The 18,312-nt window shown below is 32.8% G+C and overlaps 2 protein-coding genes and 1 long non-coding RNA gene across 3 annotated transcripts; 1 reads left to right on the forward strand and 2 right to left on the reverse strand.

The window, feature by feature from the left end:
- Positions 1–1,429: 1,429 nt before the first annotated feature.
- On the reverse strand, positions 1,430–6,051 carry LOC107904381 (7-methylguanosine phosphate-specific 5'-nucleotidase A). Its single transcript, XM_041112307.1, has 9 exons — positions 5,667–6,051; positions 5,211–5,271; positions 4,993–5,125; positions 4,673–4,796; positions 3,486–3,542; positions 3,268–3,364; positions 2,325–2,532; positions 1,844–1,904; positions 1,430–1,668 (listed from the first exon to the last, which is right to left on the reverse strand). The coding sequence occupies exons 1-9, from the start codon at positions 5,916–5,918 to the stop codon at positions 1,603–1,605; spliced, it is 1,059 nt and encodes a 352-aa protein (XP_040968241.1). The 5' UTR covers positions 5,919–6,051; the 3' UTR covers positions 1,430–1,602.
- A 1,317-nt stretch (positions 6,052–7,368) lies between these two features.
- LOC107904380 (uncharacterized) lies at positions 7,369–9,217 on the forward strand. The gene is made up of 2 exons (XR_001686211.2): positions 7,369–7,680; positions 7,826–9,217. It is a non-coding gene; the product is annotated as an uncharacterized lncRNA (long non-coding RNA).
- A 3,978-nt stretch (positions 9,218–13,195) lies between these two features.
- On the reverse strand, positions 13,196–17,792 carry LOC107904379 (dnaJ protein homolog). The gene is made up of 7 exons (XM_016830733.2): positions 17,532–17,792; positions 17,274–17,442; positions 16,532–16,697; positions 16,288–16,429; positions 15,915–16,191; positions 15,581–15,779; positions 13,196–15,320 (listed from the first exon to the last, which is right to left on the reverse strand). Exons 2-7 carry the CDS (start codon positions 17,421–17,423, stop codon positions 14,998–15,000), a joined length of 1,257 nt encoding a protein of 418 aa, XP_016686222.2. The 5' UTR covers positions 17,424–17,442; positions 17,532–17,792; the 3' UTR covers positions 13,196–14,997.
- Positions 17,793–18,312: the final 520 nt, after the last annotated feature.

The following is an 18,312-nucleotide window of genomic DNA, read 5'->3' on the forward strand; positions in this document are numbered from 1 at the left end:
AAAAAAAACCCAATCAATTAGAACGTGACACTTGGTTTCTTACTGATTTATTAGTTTTTAAGTAATATTTTATTTTATTTTTTCTTTGCCAAATAGAAGGTGAAATCACTTTTTGCTATATCAGTTACTTTATCTTCTTGGATGAACAAAAAAAAAGGGGGGGGGGAATTTTTCAGCTAAAATTGATTCATCTCAGTTCTTGGGTTTCCCGAGTTTCATCTTGCCTTACTTCCTACTCTTATAATTTCAATGCCATCAAAAATTAAAAAACAATAAACTATATACTTTTTTCCGAAGCAGTGGAGTTTTCTACCACTTCTCTGATATGGATTCCTTTTTCTTTTACTTTCATTGTGAGGGTTTTAATTCCTGTTTAGGTTCCTCTTATAGTTATCCTGGTGATATTGTGGTTTGAGTTTTGGTCATTAGTTGATAAAGTTGGAGAGCCAAGTTTTTTTATTTAAGTTTTCTTGGCGGAAGAGGCAATTATTGGCCAAATGTAGTTTCCAAAAGCATGTTGAGTGTCAGCTTCAAAATGGAAAGGTTAAGTTTCTTTATGTTGTATGGTTTAATCCAATGGAAGTTCCGCATCGAGCAATTTGTATAATTGCTATGTGAAAAACAACTTGAAGAAAGAAGAAAAGAGAAGGACGAAGATGAACAAGAATTTAAAAAAAAAAAAAACTTCACTTTTTCTAATTTAATTATAAATATAATTATTTTTTTTCTTTTTAAATTAATTTAACTTTGTTAGCTTTTATTTTAGTTATAAATGTAATGTTACAATATAATTGGTATAGGAGTTTTTTTTTTTAACTCAAAACAAACAATTAGATCAAAAAATGTATTGGAATGATAATTTAGGTGTAAATTTTGACAAAAAAAAACTGAAGTAAGAAAAATACAATTGTTTGAAAGCTGATTTTTTATTTGAGCCCTTTTATAATTAGTATACTAGTATTTCACAGTTATATTTGACAACATCTGACAAAGTAAAACGCCAAGGGCTAAAATAGATTTATTGGTAGGTGCATTATATCACTATTTGACTCTTGAGTTATATCTATTAATATTTAAAATTTGTCTTATATTGATACTTAAATTATATACTGGTTATAAATTTAGTTCAAAATAAGTGGAATATTTAGCCAATGAAATCATGTTACAAAGTGTTGTTCTACATGTCATTTTAATGGCGTAGCATCTTTAAAAAAATAAATTCTTAAAAGTTTTTTATATAATATAAATTATATAAAAAAATAAAAAACTTATATAATATAAATATTTCAAAAAATAAGAAAAAAATAAATTAAAAATATAAAATCTAAAAAATTAGAAAAATTTCAGAAAATCTCAAAAGAATATAAAATATATATAATTTCTTCAAAAAATTAAAATTAAAGATAAAAGTGTTTTTTAAATAACAAAATAAAAGTTAAGAGGATTAACTTCTATTAATCGTCGGTCAAAGTCGATCAAGGAACAACTAATGCCAGTCAACAATGGTCAACATAAACATCAACAACTAATCAAAGATCTATTTAGCCTAAAGAAGGGTGTTGGATTGGATTTATAAATGTTACAAGAATGAGGAGAATAGCGTTAACCATCAAACTTTGAACACAGCTCAGCTGCAAGATCCACCACTCCCCACATGGGTCTGTCATCCTACAATAAACATCATCAACTTCCATATTAGCATTCTTGTTTTCTCCCTGCAAAACCTCATAAACTACTGTTTCATATCACTGTAGCAATCTACTGTTATATATGAAGGGGACTACCTCCTTTGGCACTTTTAACACCCAACAGAACTGGGGGTGGATCAAAACCTAATACTTACCAAGTAAACAATATCAAAAGCCTTGCGGTAGCTCTCAAGATTCTTCTCAATGTTGTCATTCCTGAAAAGTTATTTCACGGAGATAAGCGGTTTACATAAATTCTTACCAAATCTTCAATAACTTTTTGTAAATTTTCCACGACCCTTGGAAGGTCATATCCTCACATCCATATCCAAATATAAGTCAGACACAGGTACTTCACGCAAAAGGAAGAGTCTGAGCAATATAGGGATAAAGGGTTTTAGCCACCTATAAGGTATGTTAGTCGGACTCAGTTGTGAGTATCGGATATGGGTATGAACCCGGCACGGGTATATTCTTTTTTTTTCCCTGAGGTTTTTCTGTGAATTTGGAGGATTCTTGGAAGGTTTATATCCTCATATCCATTTCTGTATATATGCTGAAACAACATAGCCTTTCACAGTATAGTACAAAAACAAATAAACAAGTATGAAAGACACATATGAATGTTTTACTTACAAAAACCCCACAGATATACGATTCTCATAATTCAAGCCATCAGACATTCCCAAATCACCAGTATGATCACCTAGAAGTAGCACATTAGTCCTCTGCTTCACTGAGGCATTGTCTGCAACAGCACCGTCAATGCCACCCGTTTGATCATGAAGAGGTGTAGCCATATCAAGAGCATGCTCATTTTTATTCAGACTGTGAATCAACTTCCCTGGGCAAATCGGAACAAAGTAACATTCAGAGCAATTATTACAGTCATTAGATAATATTCCATGATGTTGCAAAACACCATATTGCATGAACGTACCAGATGACTAGATAGATGGTCCAAGTTTTTCAAAACTCATTTTTAGTATCCATCAATTACTTTTTTTCACTCTGAAAAAAATGAATATCTTGAAAGGCATATCAAGATTCTTCCTTCCTTAAGTTGTTAGATAAAGGAATGTATGGAACAGTTATGCCATGCCATGTTGACATATATCCCTTCCATTCAAATCAAGTCACATAATTTGTTTTTTTAAAAAGTATACTTTTTATCATAAGAATCAATAATGGACTGCTGAAATATATATTTATCATTAATTATTAGATATAATATCATAAATAGTTTACTTTTCTTCTGAAAATCAGATTATGTGACATAATTTGAGTTGAAGGGACCTTCTGACATGGCATAACTATTTCATACAATCATTTATCTAGCTGTCAATTGCATAAAACATGATGCCACCCTAGCGCAAGTGTTTCTCAAGACTCAAGTGATAAATGCAAATTAAAGATGGTAATAGAAATAACTGATGTGTATACCAATTAATCTAAAATATAGTTCAACGATATATCTTGAGCAAATAAAAACTACAAATATTAAGCAGAAGGGCCGATAGCATTTGTTAATGCATTAGCTGCAATAGATTCAGTAGAGGACAATGCGAATAAAACATACCTTTGAAAGATACAAGGCGACCACTGTCATCAAACACCATCTGGTTTGAGATAATTTTAATGTTCTTAAAATATCTGTGAACTTTCTGCCTCAGGACCTTACATAATAAGAAAAAGATACAACAATGCACGAGGAACAGATTAGACAGGAAAAGGCTCAAATGCTACTTCTGATAGATGGCCACAAGTCTGGAAAAAGGAAAATTTTGCTAGGCTAACCTCCTCTATAATATCTGCAAGCCCTGCTGAAAATATGAGAACGGGGACATCTTTCTCCTGAATATTCAAGATGAAACAAAGAAATTGAGGCATAATTGAAAGAAAAAAAGATCCTAGCCTTACAAGCAGACACATAATGCATGCATACATATAAACATAGATATATAGGTTTAAATATTTTTTTGATATATTAAAACCCTCCAGTTTTCCCTATTGTATATCAGTGCTACCAATTTAGAGCTCTACTTTTTAAAATTCTGGGTTCTGGCTATTTTCACATGTGAGGGCATAATAGCAATTATCAATACCCTAAGGATGCAGAGCAGAAATCCATCCTCTATCATAATGCCAACGACACTAACTGGATATAAAGAATTGGAATTGGCATTTGGGGCGAATATAATGATATAGAACACGCTATGGTTTTCTTCTCATACTTGACTATTATAAAATAGCCTTCACCCCAATAGTATCATCCTTACTAAAAAACTAGAATGGATGAAAACTGTAACAGCTACAAATTAAAAAAGAGAAAGCAAAACACAGTTAGCTAGTGTTTGGCAGAAAAATATCTTCCTATTTTTAACTAACTGAGGTCTTTGGTATTTACCAGTTATACCATGAATTCTTGAAGACAAAATCAAAAGACAGGATGAAGGGAAAGGAATATCAGAGTTGGTAAACATCAGGAGTCTTGGAGAGCACTTGTTTTCTCAAATCAGTGTGATAAAGAATAAGGGAACTGTCTACAGTAATTCTTTGTTAAGTATGCACAAAAATATGATGAATAAAATATCCTGTTAAAACTTTCTGTTCACTGTTTCATACGTTCAGCAATTCTAATGCTTCTTCTTGAAGAACTATTTAGGGCAGTGTATTTAGATGTGGTTTTTCAAAAATTTTGAGGAGTGTGAAGTGGCTAGCATCATATAAAAATTAATAAAGATTCACTATACCTATTTATTTAAAAGAGTATAGTCAAATGTGTATAAAGTTCACCATTCTCTTAAGTTCGCTCCATAAAGATCTAACAGATTTATGATCTTAATAAACATAATAAAAAGTTTTCAAGAATCAAGAAAATAGTACTGAAATTGAAATCTAGATTCTTCCAGTAAAATGTAAGTTTACCTAAATGACAACTACAAAGAAAAAATCCAAAAAAGAAAGTTGAGAGAAATAGATACCTCCAATAACTCAAAGAGTTCAACTACACCATCCCTAAAGGCAATATTAGAGTTAGCAACAGAGCTTTTTATTGCATCATATGTAAGGCCTCCTTCAATAAGAAGACCATGCGTTTTCCCCCACCTATGTAGGTTAGAATAAATAGCATCATTTGCTCAGAACATAGTCAAGATCCAGAGATCACAAAGCTAAAAACTTCTATGTCCTTGTTTAAAAAAAAAAGAAGGAATAATCAAGCATCATGAAATGAACCATTCCTATCATTCACATGCTCAAATGCTACTAAAAGTCTAAAATAATGGATGATTGAGTAACATACCACTCTTCCATGAGTTTGGTTTTCTCTTCAAGTGGAATCACCGGGGAGAATTCTAATGGATGATAGTATTCAAATAATGCTTGCCTCTTGGCGTCATACTCTGGATTTCCTTGCTTCAAAAGGCCATGACTGCCTATACATAATATATTAGAAGGGGGAAAAACAAAAACCAGAAACCTGTAGACAACTTAATGATCGTAAGATAAAGATAAACCTACTTTGTCCTCGGAGCCCATTGACCCAGTACCTTGTCAAAGTTGCATCAAAATCCGCAATCACCTGAAACTCAAACCCTGACATTATGAACCAAACAAGCATAAAATCATATGCTTTCTGTATAAAATGCAATAAAAATTATATGTTCTCTGTAAAAAAAAATCTGAACAAAACTTAAAATTATCTTAATTGAATAAAAAGGAATGTCTTTTAATTCCAACATAATTGGTTTAGGAAAGTATAAAATCATGAAATTTTTATATCTCAAAGAACACATAGTTCAGGTTGTTGATCATTCGAAAATAAAACCTCAAAACAAAAAATGGCAAGCTAAAAGGGCAACTATAAGAAAATCAAAACAACAAGAAGAAGAAGAAGAAAAAGAAAGAGTAATTGCAATCAAGGGAATATGTAAAGCAAGGAACAAACATTATATTGGAAAATCTTTTAGGAAGAACCTGGAGTTTAGAAGGGCCAGCATTACGAATGGCGGAAATCTTGCGGTCGAGGGACCGCTGATCATTGATAACGATGAGTTTAGTGGGATCAAGATCCTCCATTTCCAAATTATTGTAGTTGTTACTGCAACACCGAACCCTATTAAGCAAAAAGAAATTAGGAATATGGTTGGAGTTTGGGAAATTTTGAAGTTTCAAAAGGGCACTCCACTCAGTGTTGATAATGTTGCTGCTTAGCAACCTGTAACTCATTGGACACCTTTGAAACTGAACTCAATTTTATACTGCTAGTTAGTATCTTTTGGAATAAGAAAAAAGAATCTATACTTAATTAGAACTATCAGCTTTTCAGTTTCATTATCAAATTATAAAAGCCTAAGCTATCAAAATAGTCACATTTATTTAGCTTATGTTATATTTTAGTCACTTAGATTATCATATTGTAATATTTTAGTTACTCAACCATTAATTGTCGTTAACGGTGCAAGGATAAGCTGATTTTGCACATTAAATCATCATTTCAAACAAAATAAATTATACAATTAGTCCCTATATTTTTTTGTTTTGAGTAATTTAATTTTTTTTATATTCTTTCAACTTTCTTTCTTTTTTTTTCATTTTCTTCTACTTCTCCCTTTCTTTGACTGGCCCCTATACTTTTAGTTTCTGAACAATTTAAATTAGAAAGATCAATCAAAGAGAGGGAGAAGGAGAAGAGTATAGAAAATAAAGAAAAAAAGAGGACAGTTCAAAGAATATAGAAGAAAAAATAAATAGCTTAAAACGAAAAAAATATAGAGACTAATTGTATAATTTAATCTAAATTTTTCATTTGAAATGATGATTTAACGTGTCACGTCAGTTTACTGTTACACTATTAACAACAATTAACGCTCATCACTAAAATATTACAACACAATAACGTAAGTGACTAAAATGTAATATTTTAAATATAAGTGATTAAAATATAACATGAGACAAATAAAAGTCACTACTTTTACAGTTTACTCATTATAAAAATATAACATTTATTTACCCCGAAATAATATGTTTATATTTTTTATACATTTTTATATAAAATTTTAAAATATATATAACAATAATCAATTTCAATTTTATAATTTTATCATTTTAACTAGAAATTAATTTGGTTCTAAGTTCTGAGTCCACTATGTGTAAATGCATTTACACATGGTGGACTCAGAACTTAGATATTGATATTGTTACTTCACCTTTCTTATTTTATATATTAAAAAAGATATTTAATCAATATTTTTTAAACCGGACTAATAGTTTAACCAATTAGGTTATTGATTCATCTGGTTTGATCGATTTGATTAAAAATTATTAAAAATAAAAAATATATGTTCAATTGATTCAATCGTAAATTCGATTGATTTTTTAATTGATTCAATTATTTCGTACCGATTTACGATCTAACCAGTTTAAAGTCACTCTCTAGACTGATCTTCTAGCCGGTCCAATCCTATTCAAGCAACATTGTATATAATCATATATTTTGTAATTAAATTAAATCAATATATTTAATATTTTATAAAACTTATGGAAATAAAAGTCAATCTATATTCCATTTTTTTTTCATCGAATAAATTCATTTATAATTTAAAATTAATAAAAAGAGTTTGAATATAAAAATAGAATTTATTTATTTTATTTGGGGAAAATATTTGTTACACGACTTTTTAAATTTCATGATTCGCTACACGCAAAAAAACTATTTTAGTTCTCTCTTTTCTTTGAATGGAATAGCAAATGCGGATGAGATTTAGCTAGGAGTTGAGCTGTGCATCACCCCGATAATGAGGTGGTTTGCATTGCTTTAAAATTCATGAGTCCATTAAAGGCTTCAGGTGAAGATGGTTTGGGAGTTATTTTTTACCAAAGATTCTGGCACATAGTGGGAAAGGAGGTAGTAGATTATTGTATTGCGGCACTGAATGGGATCCACGACATTTCTGAGATAAACCAGACTCGCATTGTTTTGATACCGAAGGTGAGTAATCCCTAAAACATGGGTCAGTTTAGACTAATCAATTTGTGCAACATGCTTTACAAAATTCTTTCAAAGATGCTAGTGAACAAATTTCAATCAGTTCTACACTATTGTATTGATGAGGCACAAAACGCCTTTGTTCCAGGGAGGCTTATTTCAGACAGCATCTTGGCAGCATATGAAATCTTGCATTCTGTGAAAAACAAGAGATTGGGGAAATTAGGTTCATTTGCCCTTAAATTGGATATGAGTAAAGCATATGATAGATTGAGTGACCATTTATTCAACTTATACTCAGGAAGATGGGTTTTTCAGAAATCTGGATCCAGAAAATAATGTGTTGTGTGGAATCAGTCTCTTATTCTGTGGTTCTAAATGGTGAGGTGGGAGAACAGTTCCATCCATCTAGAGGTTTACGACAAGGCGACCCATTTAGTCCATATTTGTTCCTAGTGTACAGCGAGGGGCTCTCTGCTGTTCTACGAATGGCCTCAAAACAAGGGAGATTAAAGGGAGCTCGTGTTAATAGATATGCCCCCCTTATTACTCATCTGCTTTTTGCGGATGATAGTTTAATTTCTGGTGAGGCTATAGCAGCAGGAGCTATGGTACTTAAAGAGATTTTGGAGACTTATGCGAGCAGCTCAGGCCAACTAGTAATTTTTGATTAGTCATGTACTTTTTTCAACTCAAATGTGTCCTAAGAAAACAAAGATGATGTGTGTCGAATCCTTGGAGTGAATTCCAGTATAAACCCGAAAAAATATCTTGGCCTCCCTTCCATTGTTGGATGAAACAAGAAGAAAGAGTTTAAAGATGTGAAGGAAAAATTTGTAAAAAGATTGAACAGATGGAGTTCGAAAGTGCTACAAATCAGAGGTAGAGAAGTTCTCATCAAATCGGTTTTGCAGGCAATACCAATGTTTGCAATATCCTGCTTTTTGTTGTCTAGCTCCTTTTGCAAAGAGATTGAATCCTTAATGTCTCGGTTCTGGTGGCAAAAAATGACAGGGAAAAAAGGGATACATTGGTGCACAAGGCAGTCCCTATGTTATCTAAAAGAAAAAGGCGAAATAGTGTCTCGAGATCTATTGAAATTTAACATTGCTATGTTAGCAAAGCAGGGCTGGTGGTTATTTGAGAATCCAGGCTCCATAGTTGCGAAGTCGATGTGGGAAAAATATTATCATAATTCAAATTTTTTGGAGGCTCCTTTGGGTTCAAACCAATTCTTGGTCTGGAGAAGCGTATGGAGTTCAAAAGGCCTATTGAGATTGGGTCTACGTTGGAGGATTGGTTCTGGGCTTTCGATTTTAATTTCGACTTTCTCAGGGGAAGAGGCGAAAATGATTGTGAGTATTCCTTTACTTTGACCCTTCAAATTGATAAGTTAATTTGGTCTGGAGAGCATTCTAGATTTTATTCTATGAGAAGTGGCTATAAAGTTTTGGTTGAGTCATAAAATTTGTATATAATTGAGCGCAATACATATAAACAAATTTGGAATTTAAATTGCCCATCAAAATTTTTTACTTCACCGTGGAAATTTGCTCGCAATTTTATTCCTACACTACAGAATCTTCATTTTAGAAGAATTTCATTTGAGAATCGGTGCCCTTATTGTCAAATTTATAGCGAATCTAATTTGCATGTTAGTCGTGACTGTTATTTTGTGAAACAAGTTTGGTTAAAATTAGAGGTTCAATGGCTTGATGATGTTGTGGATGCAAATTTTTTCAAGTGGTTATGCTGCTTTTCGAACATGCAAATAGGAAAAGAAAAGACGACATTACAATTACAATTTAGGCCCTTTGGTTTTCTCGAAATAAACTATTCACGAAAGGGAATCGCAAAGTGTTGATGAGGTTGTTACCTTCATTCATGGATACAGGCAGGAGTATTGAGATCTGACCTCAATTTTAAAGCACCCAAACCCCTTAACAATGGTTTGATGGGCCCCCTCCACCTCCATTTTGGGTAAAGATGAATGCTGATGCATGTTACTTGATTTCAAATCAAAAAGCAACATTAGGTATCATTATCCAAGACAAAATGGGTCAAATAATGGGTTCTTGTTTTAGAATTCATAACTTATTTAGCTCGGTATTTATGGTTGAAGCGGTAGTTGTACTTCATGGTCTCTAATTTACTTAAGAAATGGGCTTTCTGCATGTTGTACTAGAAAGCAATTCAAGGACTATTATATTGAAATTACAGTCAAAAGAGGAGGACTATTCTGAAATTCGACTGGTTACTTGGGATGTGAAAGCATTATCTCAAAGCTTCTTAGCATGTCATTTTAACTTCATCACTAGGGGAGGAAATACTGTTGCACATGCAATGGCGGCAAAAGGTTTAAAAAACATAGAGGACCGATTCTAGGTTGAAGAGACGCCTTTAGGGGTCATCGATCTCCCAGCATCAGACCATTGTTTCATAGAGTTGCCATGAGCTTTTGCTTATCTGGGTCTTGTTTTTTGGATTGAGAATTTTATTTATTTGTTGAAGGATAACCTCAATCTCCCCTCCTGACTCGCCCTCCATTAATGGATTTTAATTCTCAGGATGAGTTTTGTTGTTTGGTCTTTCTGGTAACTTGAATGGATTTTTTGGAAGAATTTTAGTCTTCCTTTTAGTTCTTTTTGAGAATTATTTTCTTTTTTGATTACCACTTATTATTTTCTTTGTTCAGATGATTTAATGGACACTTGTTAAATACACGTACCAAATATTAACCCTTTATTTATTATCAAACAAATTTATTTAATAATTTTTTTAATAAAATTAAAATATTTTTACAAATTGAGTGAATCTTATTAGGGTAAACTACAAAAATAGTCATCTTTGTTTTTCTTAGATTACATTTTAGTCACTTATGTTTGAAATGTTACGTTTTAGTCACTTACGTTATCATTTTGTTACGAAGTGGTCACTCTACCGTTAAGCTTTATTACCTCCCTAATGGCGGTCCTACGTGACAATTCAAATGGGTTTTAAATGCCAACTTGAATGTCGTACATGACAATTTAAATTAAATTTATCTAATTAAAAACCTATTTTCATCCTAACAACTGGACATCCAAGTTGACATTTAAAATTCTTTTGGACTGCCTCGTAGGATCGCCGTTAGGGAGATAACAGAGTTTAAAGGTAAAGTGACCACTTCATAACAAAATGACAACGTAAGCGATTAAAACGAAACATTTCAAACATAAGTGACTAAAATATAAACTAGGACAAACAAAAGTAACTATTTTTATAGTTTACTCTTCTTATTAATAATAAAAAATATTTACTATGACAATTTTGAAACGTATTTAACAATAAAACTATTTTTGTCAGTTAGAATTTTTTTTAACATTCCAGCTTATACAATATATATATATAAGTTTTAAAATAAATATGGTAAAATAACATTCCTGGTTGTGTTGGGTTTAGAACGGTAATTTATATAAGATAACGATTTTGAATGAACTTTTAAATGGATGGAAATACATTTTCTTTTCTACTATACTATTAAATTGTTATCTGAAAGCTCTTATAATTTAATTTTGAATTATAGTATAAATGCACCGATATCTCCTAACATTTCACTATGATCTGCACAAGCGCCAATTGAGTATAAAAGCACTGGTATCCCCTGACACTCCACAATGATACAGACAATGCATTGATATCCTAACACTATAAAATATGCACACAAGTGCTAGTATAAAATGCACACACAAGTGTCAAGTGATATGCTGACAAGAGCTTAATATTGCACAGAAGTGCCAAATAATATACTCATAAGCGTCAAAATTTCCTTTTGACACAAATAAATCCTTTAGTACACCAACTATACTCGAATTGACATCGTTTAATTTAACATTTAATATTCAAATATATCCCATAAACGTTGATTAACATCATTATTCACCAAGAACCATCCCATCACATCATAAACCTATCGCTATAGTATATCACCATTGAAACATGAATCATATATAGTTCTTAACATGAAATTATAACTAATAACAAACATGAATCATATATAGTTCTTAAGATGTAATAACATTTAAATGCATAACATCATTAACTACATTTAACAATTCAAACAGTAGAAACAAGGTTGGATACATGCAATCAGACAAAGAATTCATTTAACTACACATGAGATAATAAACTTAGCTTTGACTTCCTAAAATCTTAACATTTGATTCACATAATTCAAAATTATTTACTTTAAATCTAATTCGTTCACTTGTATTATAATTTAAAAGATTCAAGCTATCCAAAAACACACTTAAACTTGAACCATAAACCATGTTCATCTAAACATTTTCTTTTCCTTTGAAACTTTACTTCTAGTTGAATGGCTTTACACTTTACTATTTAAGCTATTAATTTAACTAAAATTCAACTTGAAGATGACTCACGACTTAAAAAGAGGAGATCATGAAAAGTTCTCTTCTGTTTTTTCTTTTCTTGAAGAACTAAATGGAGGAGAAGAATGTGGAAAAGGCTTCTTAAAGATTAATTAAATAAATTAAAGATCTACACATTCAATGGCTAGAATTAATTGATGGATTGGTTAGTAGATAAACAAAATACTTAAGCATTTATTCCCATATTTGTCTCGAAGATCTCTAGATTTAATTTTTTGAAATGATTTAGTTCAAAAAATTTAAGTCCCAAAATTTAATTTTTCAATACCGACAAAAAAAACAGATCATTACAACAGTTAATATCTCAACACTAATTTATTTCGAAGAGTGCGCTTCTTCCATTGTTTATTTTAAACATCTACATCACTTATTGAAATGTTCAAACACGAAAGTGCCTTTCTCTCTATAAGAACGGTGCGTTCCGAGATGTGAAGTGGGAGAGAGGGGATTTCATAATTGGGGTTTTGAATAAGACGACCTTTTCATTTTTCATTCTTATTACTTTTTCAATATGAAAAAGTAATAAGAATGAGAGGTGTTAAGCTTTTTATCATCCTGGCGTCGAGCTATTTTGCCGCAGGACCTCTCCTACAGTATCGTCACCGCAGTAGAGTTTAACCACCAAGTTCGGGATGGATTGGTGTTGTTCCTCTACGCCTAGGACACCAGAATATTGAACCATGAACGAAGAAAGGCGTGCGAGAAAAGGAAAAGCATATTGGCTAGTGATTATGAGGCCCCAATTCTTGACTGGAGGGGACACCAAAGGCCTCCGCCCTTCCATCCCATGGATAGATAGAGAGGGAGGGCAGAGCTTTTGGTTTTTTCATGTTGTCAAAGAGTTGAACAATAGATTTTTCGTGTTGTCAAAGAGTTGAACAATGAAAATAGATGGCGAGTGCCTGATCGAATTGATCGGGTCATGTAGGAACAAGGTTCAAGTCATCACTGCACTTCCACTTGACACCTATCGTAATGATAAACGGCTCGTCTCGCCGTGACCTCTTGAATTCTCAAAACTTCTGTCACTCGATCCCCGCAGGGACAGAGAACCCCTTGCCGTCTCGGCTGTGCTACCGGAGGCTCTGGGGAAGTCGGAATAGGAGAGCACTCATCTTGGGGTGGGCTTACTACTTAGATGCTTTCAGCAGTTATCCGCTCCGCACTTGGCTACCCAGCGTTTACCGTGGGCACGATAACTGGTACACCAGAGGTGCGTCCTTCCCGGTCCTCTCGTACTAGGGAAAGGTCCTTTCAATGCTCTAACGCCCACACCGGATATGGACCGAACTGCTCATTGTCCACATGGACAACATATACTTATGAACATTCTTGTACAGGAAGTACAAGGATAAACTGTTAGTGGTAGTTTTCAAAGAGACCGGAAAGTTGTTCGTCTTACTTTTACCCTCGTAGAGTAAGAGGTAAAGAAGGTTTGGGTAGCGTGACATTTGAAAAATGGTTAGACCAAACCAAATCGTAAACATATCATTGATTCCATATTCGACATATCGCCTAGAATTTTTACAGAAAAACTAGGGATAATCATAAATTACAATATGTTAAACCACAATATCATGTTCCAAGATTGTAGTTGCAATATATTGAACAACTTTCTATATAAAAACTTTAAAAGAAGTAAGCCATACGAAAAGTAGACACACATGAAGATGTTCATAACCAGACTAAGACCAGAACTCTTTTTTTTTTTTTAAATAATTCTGAGCTGGAACCCAATTAAATGGTTTCATCGTTCACCAAATAGTCAAAAGACATTAAAACGGATAATATATAGTAGCTTTAGGATTAATCCTCCCCTCTACCCGACTTAAGCTTCGTTTGGGTTCTACTGAGACCACGTTTCAATGTTTTTTTAATGTAATCTCACTAGAACAACAGTCTGGATGATCACAGTGAAATCCTTTTACTGCACCACAGATATTCTTTCCCACTAACCTTGTACCAAAATTTTGTGCTACATTTTGCAAAATATTATAATTAAATATAAATAATTAACTCAATATAAAATCATATAATAATGTTTACCAATTGAATATCAAAACTAAACACACATTCTTTTATTAGTCACATTAATTAATTTTAATTTCACTACACCGATTACTGTAGTGGCCAAGTAATCTCTAACTTATCTCACCATTCGATTTATTGAATTTTTACGACCAAAGAAATCGGTTTATCGACTCAATTTTGAATAGAAACTCAATAGCAGGAAAATTCTTAAGATTTTAGTGCGAATAAAAAATAGGCTGGCTGACATGGCAATATCTCATTGGCCGAAAATTTGACATTTACGCTAGTGTAATAAAAATTATAGGTATCAATACCCAATTGGGAGATAAGATGCGATTCAAGAGCTAAATGGCTTAAGTATATTCTACGAAAACATTAAACAAAGTAACAAATTCATACACAGAAAACAAATATGTCCAATGCCCTACTTCGATTAACCTATTTATTTAAAAATATATCAATCTAAGATATACAAAATATATTTTAAAGCTGATTAAATGCTTCACTTAGGAAAAATAATATTAGTATGAGAAAATGAATATAACCAAACATCTTATAATGACCCGAATCAAATCGGAACAATGAACACCTTCAAATCATAAAATATCCCTAAATGATTTCTCAAATTCAAATATAAAATCAAAACTAAAAAAACTAAGCTCACAAGAAGCAATAGGTTGTATACCATAAACAAATAGGTCAAGTTCCAACGCTAAATCTTTCCATACACTTTACCAGTTACCAAAGCAGATAGCACTCTAGAAGAAATGGTCTAAGCAAACAACCATATCCAGAATGGTATTTTCAAATAATTTTTGTTAAACAATCATACATTCCATTCCTTACCGTCTGCCACCGATCATTGCTGAGCGCATTGCACTCTTTGGGCACCACCATGCATGTCATCATCTTCCTCATAAGCCTCTTGAGCTGCTTGCGCCTGCTTCCTACGCATCTCTTCCTCAATGTTGACATCATATAGAGTTGTTTCCTCACACTCATCCAGCTCCATGTCTGTCAGCTGGACTGAGGCCCTCGAAGGTAGCACAGCCTCGAGTGCCTTGCACTGCTCGGGGGCCAAGGAGTCAGGAAAATCAACGGTAAAGTGAATGTATAGTTTACCCCTCATGAATGGCCTTTGATACATAGGCATCCCTTCATCATTTATGGCCTTGCATTGATCTAAGGTATACAAAACAAAAGTAAAGATCAATACCATATCACTTAACACGCCAGTAAAAAGATCATTGTCAATTAACAAACGAGGGATCATTAAACAAACATCAATTAGAAAGATCAATACCCACAAACACATGAACAGGGTTCATTTGAAGTCTGATGATAGACATCAATACCACTCAAAAATATTGAAAATGCAGACATTCATCATATAAATAAAAAATGCAGCAGTTTATGCAAGATGCCAGAAATTAGACACTTACCAGGCTTAACCACTTCACCAGGATGGGTCTTAATGAGAAGTTGCCTACCATCTAGGTGGGTCAGTATAAACTGGAAGCCGCAAACTGCCTCAGTAAGTGTCAACGTATGTTCTACAAATAAGTCATCACCCTTTCGTTTAAATTTTGGATGATCTTTCTGTTGGAGGACAAATACAATATCCCCAGTAACTGTGTCGGGCTGCAAACAATTAGCAAACAATCAAGTTAGCAACAGCAAGAAAGCTGGATTCAACGATGTGCAACAAAATGCAAGCCTATTAAAATTGCAAAAAAAAAAAAAAAAAAAAACAAGAGAGAAAATTTTCATCCTTACTGCTTCATCTGCTTCTCCAGGGAAAGTAATCTTCTGTCCGTTCTGCATACCCTTTTCAACATTAACCTCCAAGACTTTCTTCTCCTGAACAACCTTCTCACCTTTGCATTGGGGGCAAAGGTCCTTATCGTTGATGGTCTCACCAGTACCCTTACAATCATTGCAAGGGTGCTGCATCTGTTGGATCATGGAAGGACCAAGGTGTCTGATGGAGACTTTCATTCCTGAACCTTGACAACCAGAACATTTCATTGATGCACCTGATTTAGACCCTTTCCTGCAAATTTTAAAACATTTTCTGTTAACATGGACCAAATAAAAACAGTCGAACCGCTATGCCACTCCACAGATGTTACTCAACAGAAGTACTCACCCCTTGCACTTGGAGCAAATTATGTTGCGTGAAAGAGAAAGCTTTTTGGAAATCCCATTATAGAGATCTTCCAAAGAAACCTTTAGGGGATGAATTACATCCTCTCCCCTTCTTTGTCTTCGGCCTCGGCTGCTACCACCACCTGAACAAGCAACAAGGATTTTAGCTCAAATCTTAACAAATTTTAATAAATAACAAAAAAACTAATCAACAAAATAGAAACAGTATTAATTTGAAGCCTCACCACCAAAAGGATTGCCACCAAAGAAGGATTGGAAGATATCAAATGGATCATGGGCACCACCGCCTCCACCCATTCCTTCTTTAAGGGCGTCCTCGCCATACTGATCATATATCTCACGCTTCTCTGGGTCACTCAGCACCTCATAAGCTTGAGCCAACTCTTTAAACTGAATTCCAAACACACAGCACACAATCCTTATCAAATCGTCTATAACTTAAACACGACTATGAATGACACAATACAAACAGCCATGCCCAGTTTCTAGACAAGTCAAAAACCTCAACATATTCTAAAAATCTTAACCCAAATTTTTAACAATTTGCAAAAACACAACCATAATCTTAGAAGGAGAAATTGAACATACCCGAATCAGCCATATACCCCCATCCAAACACTCACATCCAAGTCAAAGTCAGAGCAACATAGCTCAAAACCCATAATTTTAATCGTTTCAAAAACAAGCATAACCAAACAAGCTACTTTCTGTACAAGTCAACAACAGACATACAAAGAACCAATCCATTCTATAGCTAATGGGACTTCAATTTTATCAACCTCTTAACCCAATTGTTGACCAATTACTTAAAACAAAGCATGAAATCCAAAAAAAGAACTAAATCAAAGCATAAGCCAATAGATCAGTTCATAAGTCGCTGACTCAACACGAAGAATCAACAAAACCAAACAAAACCCAGACTATTGAACCACAAAATCAACCCAAGAATCAATGAAAAAAATCAACCTTTTCAGGATCACCGCCTTTATCAGGATGATTCTTAATTGCAGCTTTTCTATAAGCCTTCTTCAAATCATCTTGGGAAGCGGTTTTGGGCACTCCCAATATCTCATAGTATTTAGTATTATCGCTTTTCTTTGGTGCTCTCCCGAACATTTTTTTGTCAGATCAGATCCTAAAATCAAACAAAAAAATCAATAAATACCAACAAAAAATTAAGAACATAGAAGAAAAAGTATGAGATTTAAAAGAGAGAGAACTGACAGATCTTGAAGAGATATGCGAGGGTTGAAGAGAGCCACAGGGCGCACGCGAGACGGCTAGATGGAGAGAAACACAGAAGGGCTTAAGTGAAGAATACGTGTTGTAAGAGACCTATTTATATAAGGGAATAATGGACGGTCCAGATCTAAAGTTGAAACTCTTTTGAGAGGTAAGTGAGAGGTGGTGTTTATTTTCACTCGCTTTGGAATTTGGTATAGAAGGATCTAGAATTGTACACTGCTTCACGCTTGGTATTGGAATAAATAAATTAAATTGAAAAAAAAAGTTATATTGTTCTCCTATCTATTTTTTTAGTAATATGTAAAAATAATAAATAAAAGTGATATTATAATACATTTATCACATTAAATTTTAAAAAATAATTAATAAATTTAAAATTTATCATTTAATTAGAATTAAATTTTTTAAATTTAAAAAATTTAAAAATTAAAACTAATCAAATTAAAATATCAATATTAAATTTACAACTTACGTGACTAATAACACAATTTAGTCCATATAAATCAAAATAAAAATTTCTTTTAATGAGTTTGAAATTCTATTAATTTTTTATTTAATAAAAATATTGCAACAACCTAAGCATTTAGATAACTTCTTATGGATTATTTTTTAAAATTTTAAATTGATTTTGTTTAAAATGTATATTTGAAATAAATTATTTATCTTTTTCAAACTTTTAAATATGAAGATTTATTAAATAATAATAAAAATAAAGTTTAAGACAACACAGATTGAAACTGACTCATGAAATAATTTATTA

This window comes from Gossypium hirsutum, chromosome A05, assembly GCF_007990345.1.
Source record: "Gossypium hirsutum isolate 1008001.06 chromosome A05, Gossypium_hirsutum_v2.1, whole genome shotgun sequence".
In the NCBI taxonomy this organism is placed as follows: Eukaryota; Viridiplantae; Streptophyta; class Magnoliopsida; order Malvales; family Malvaceae; genus Gossypium; species Gossypium hirsutum.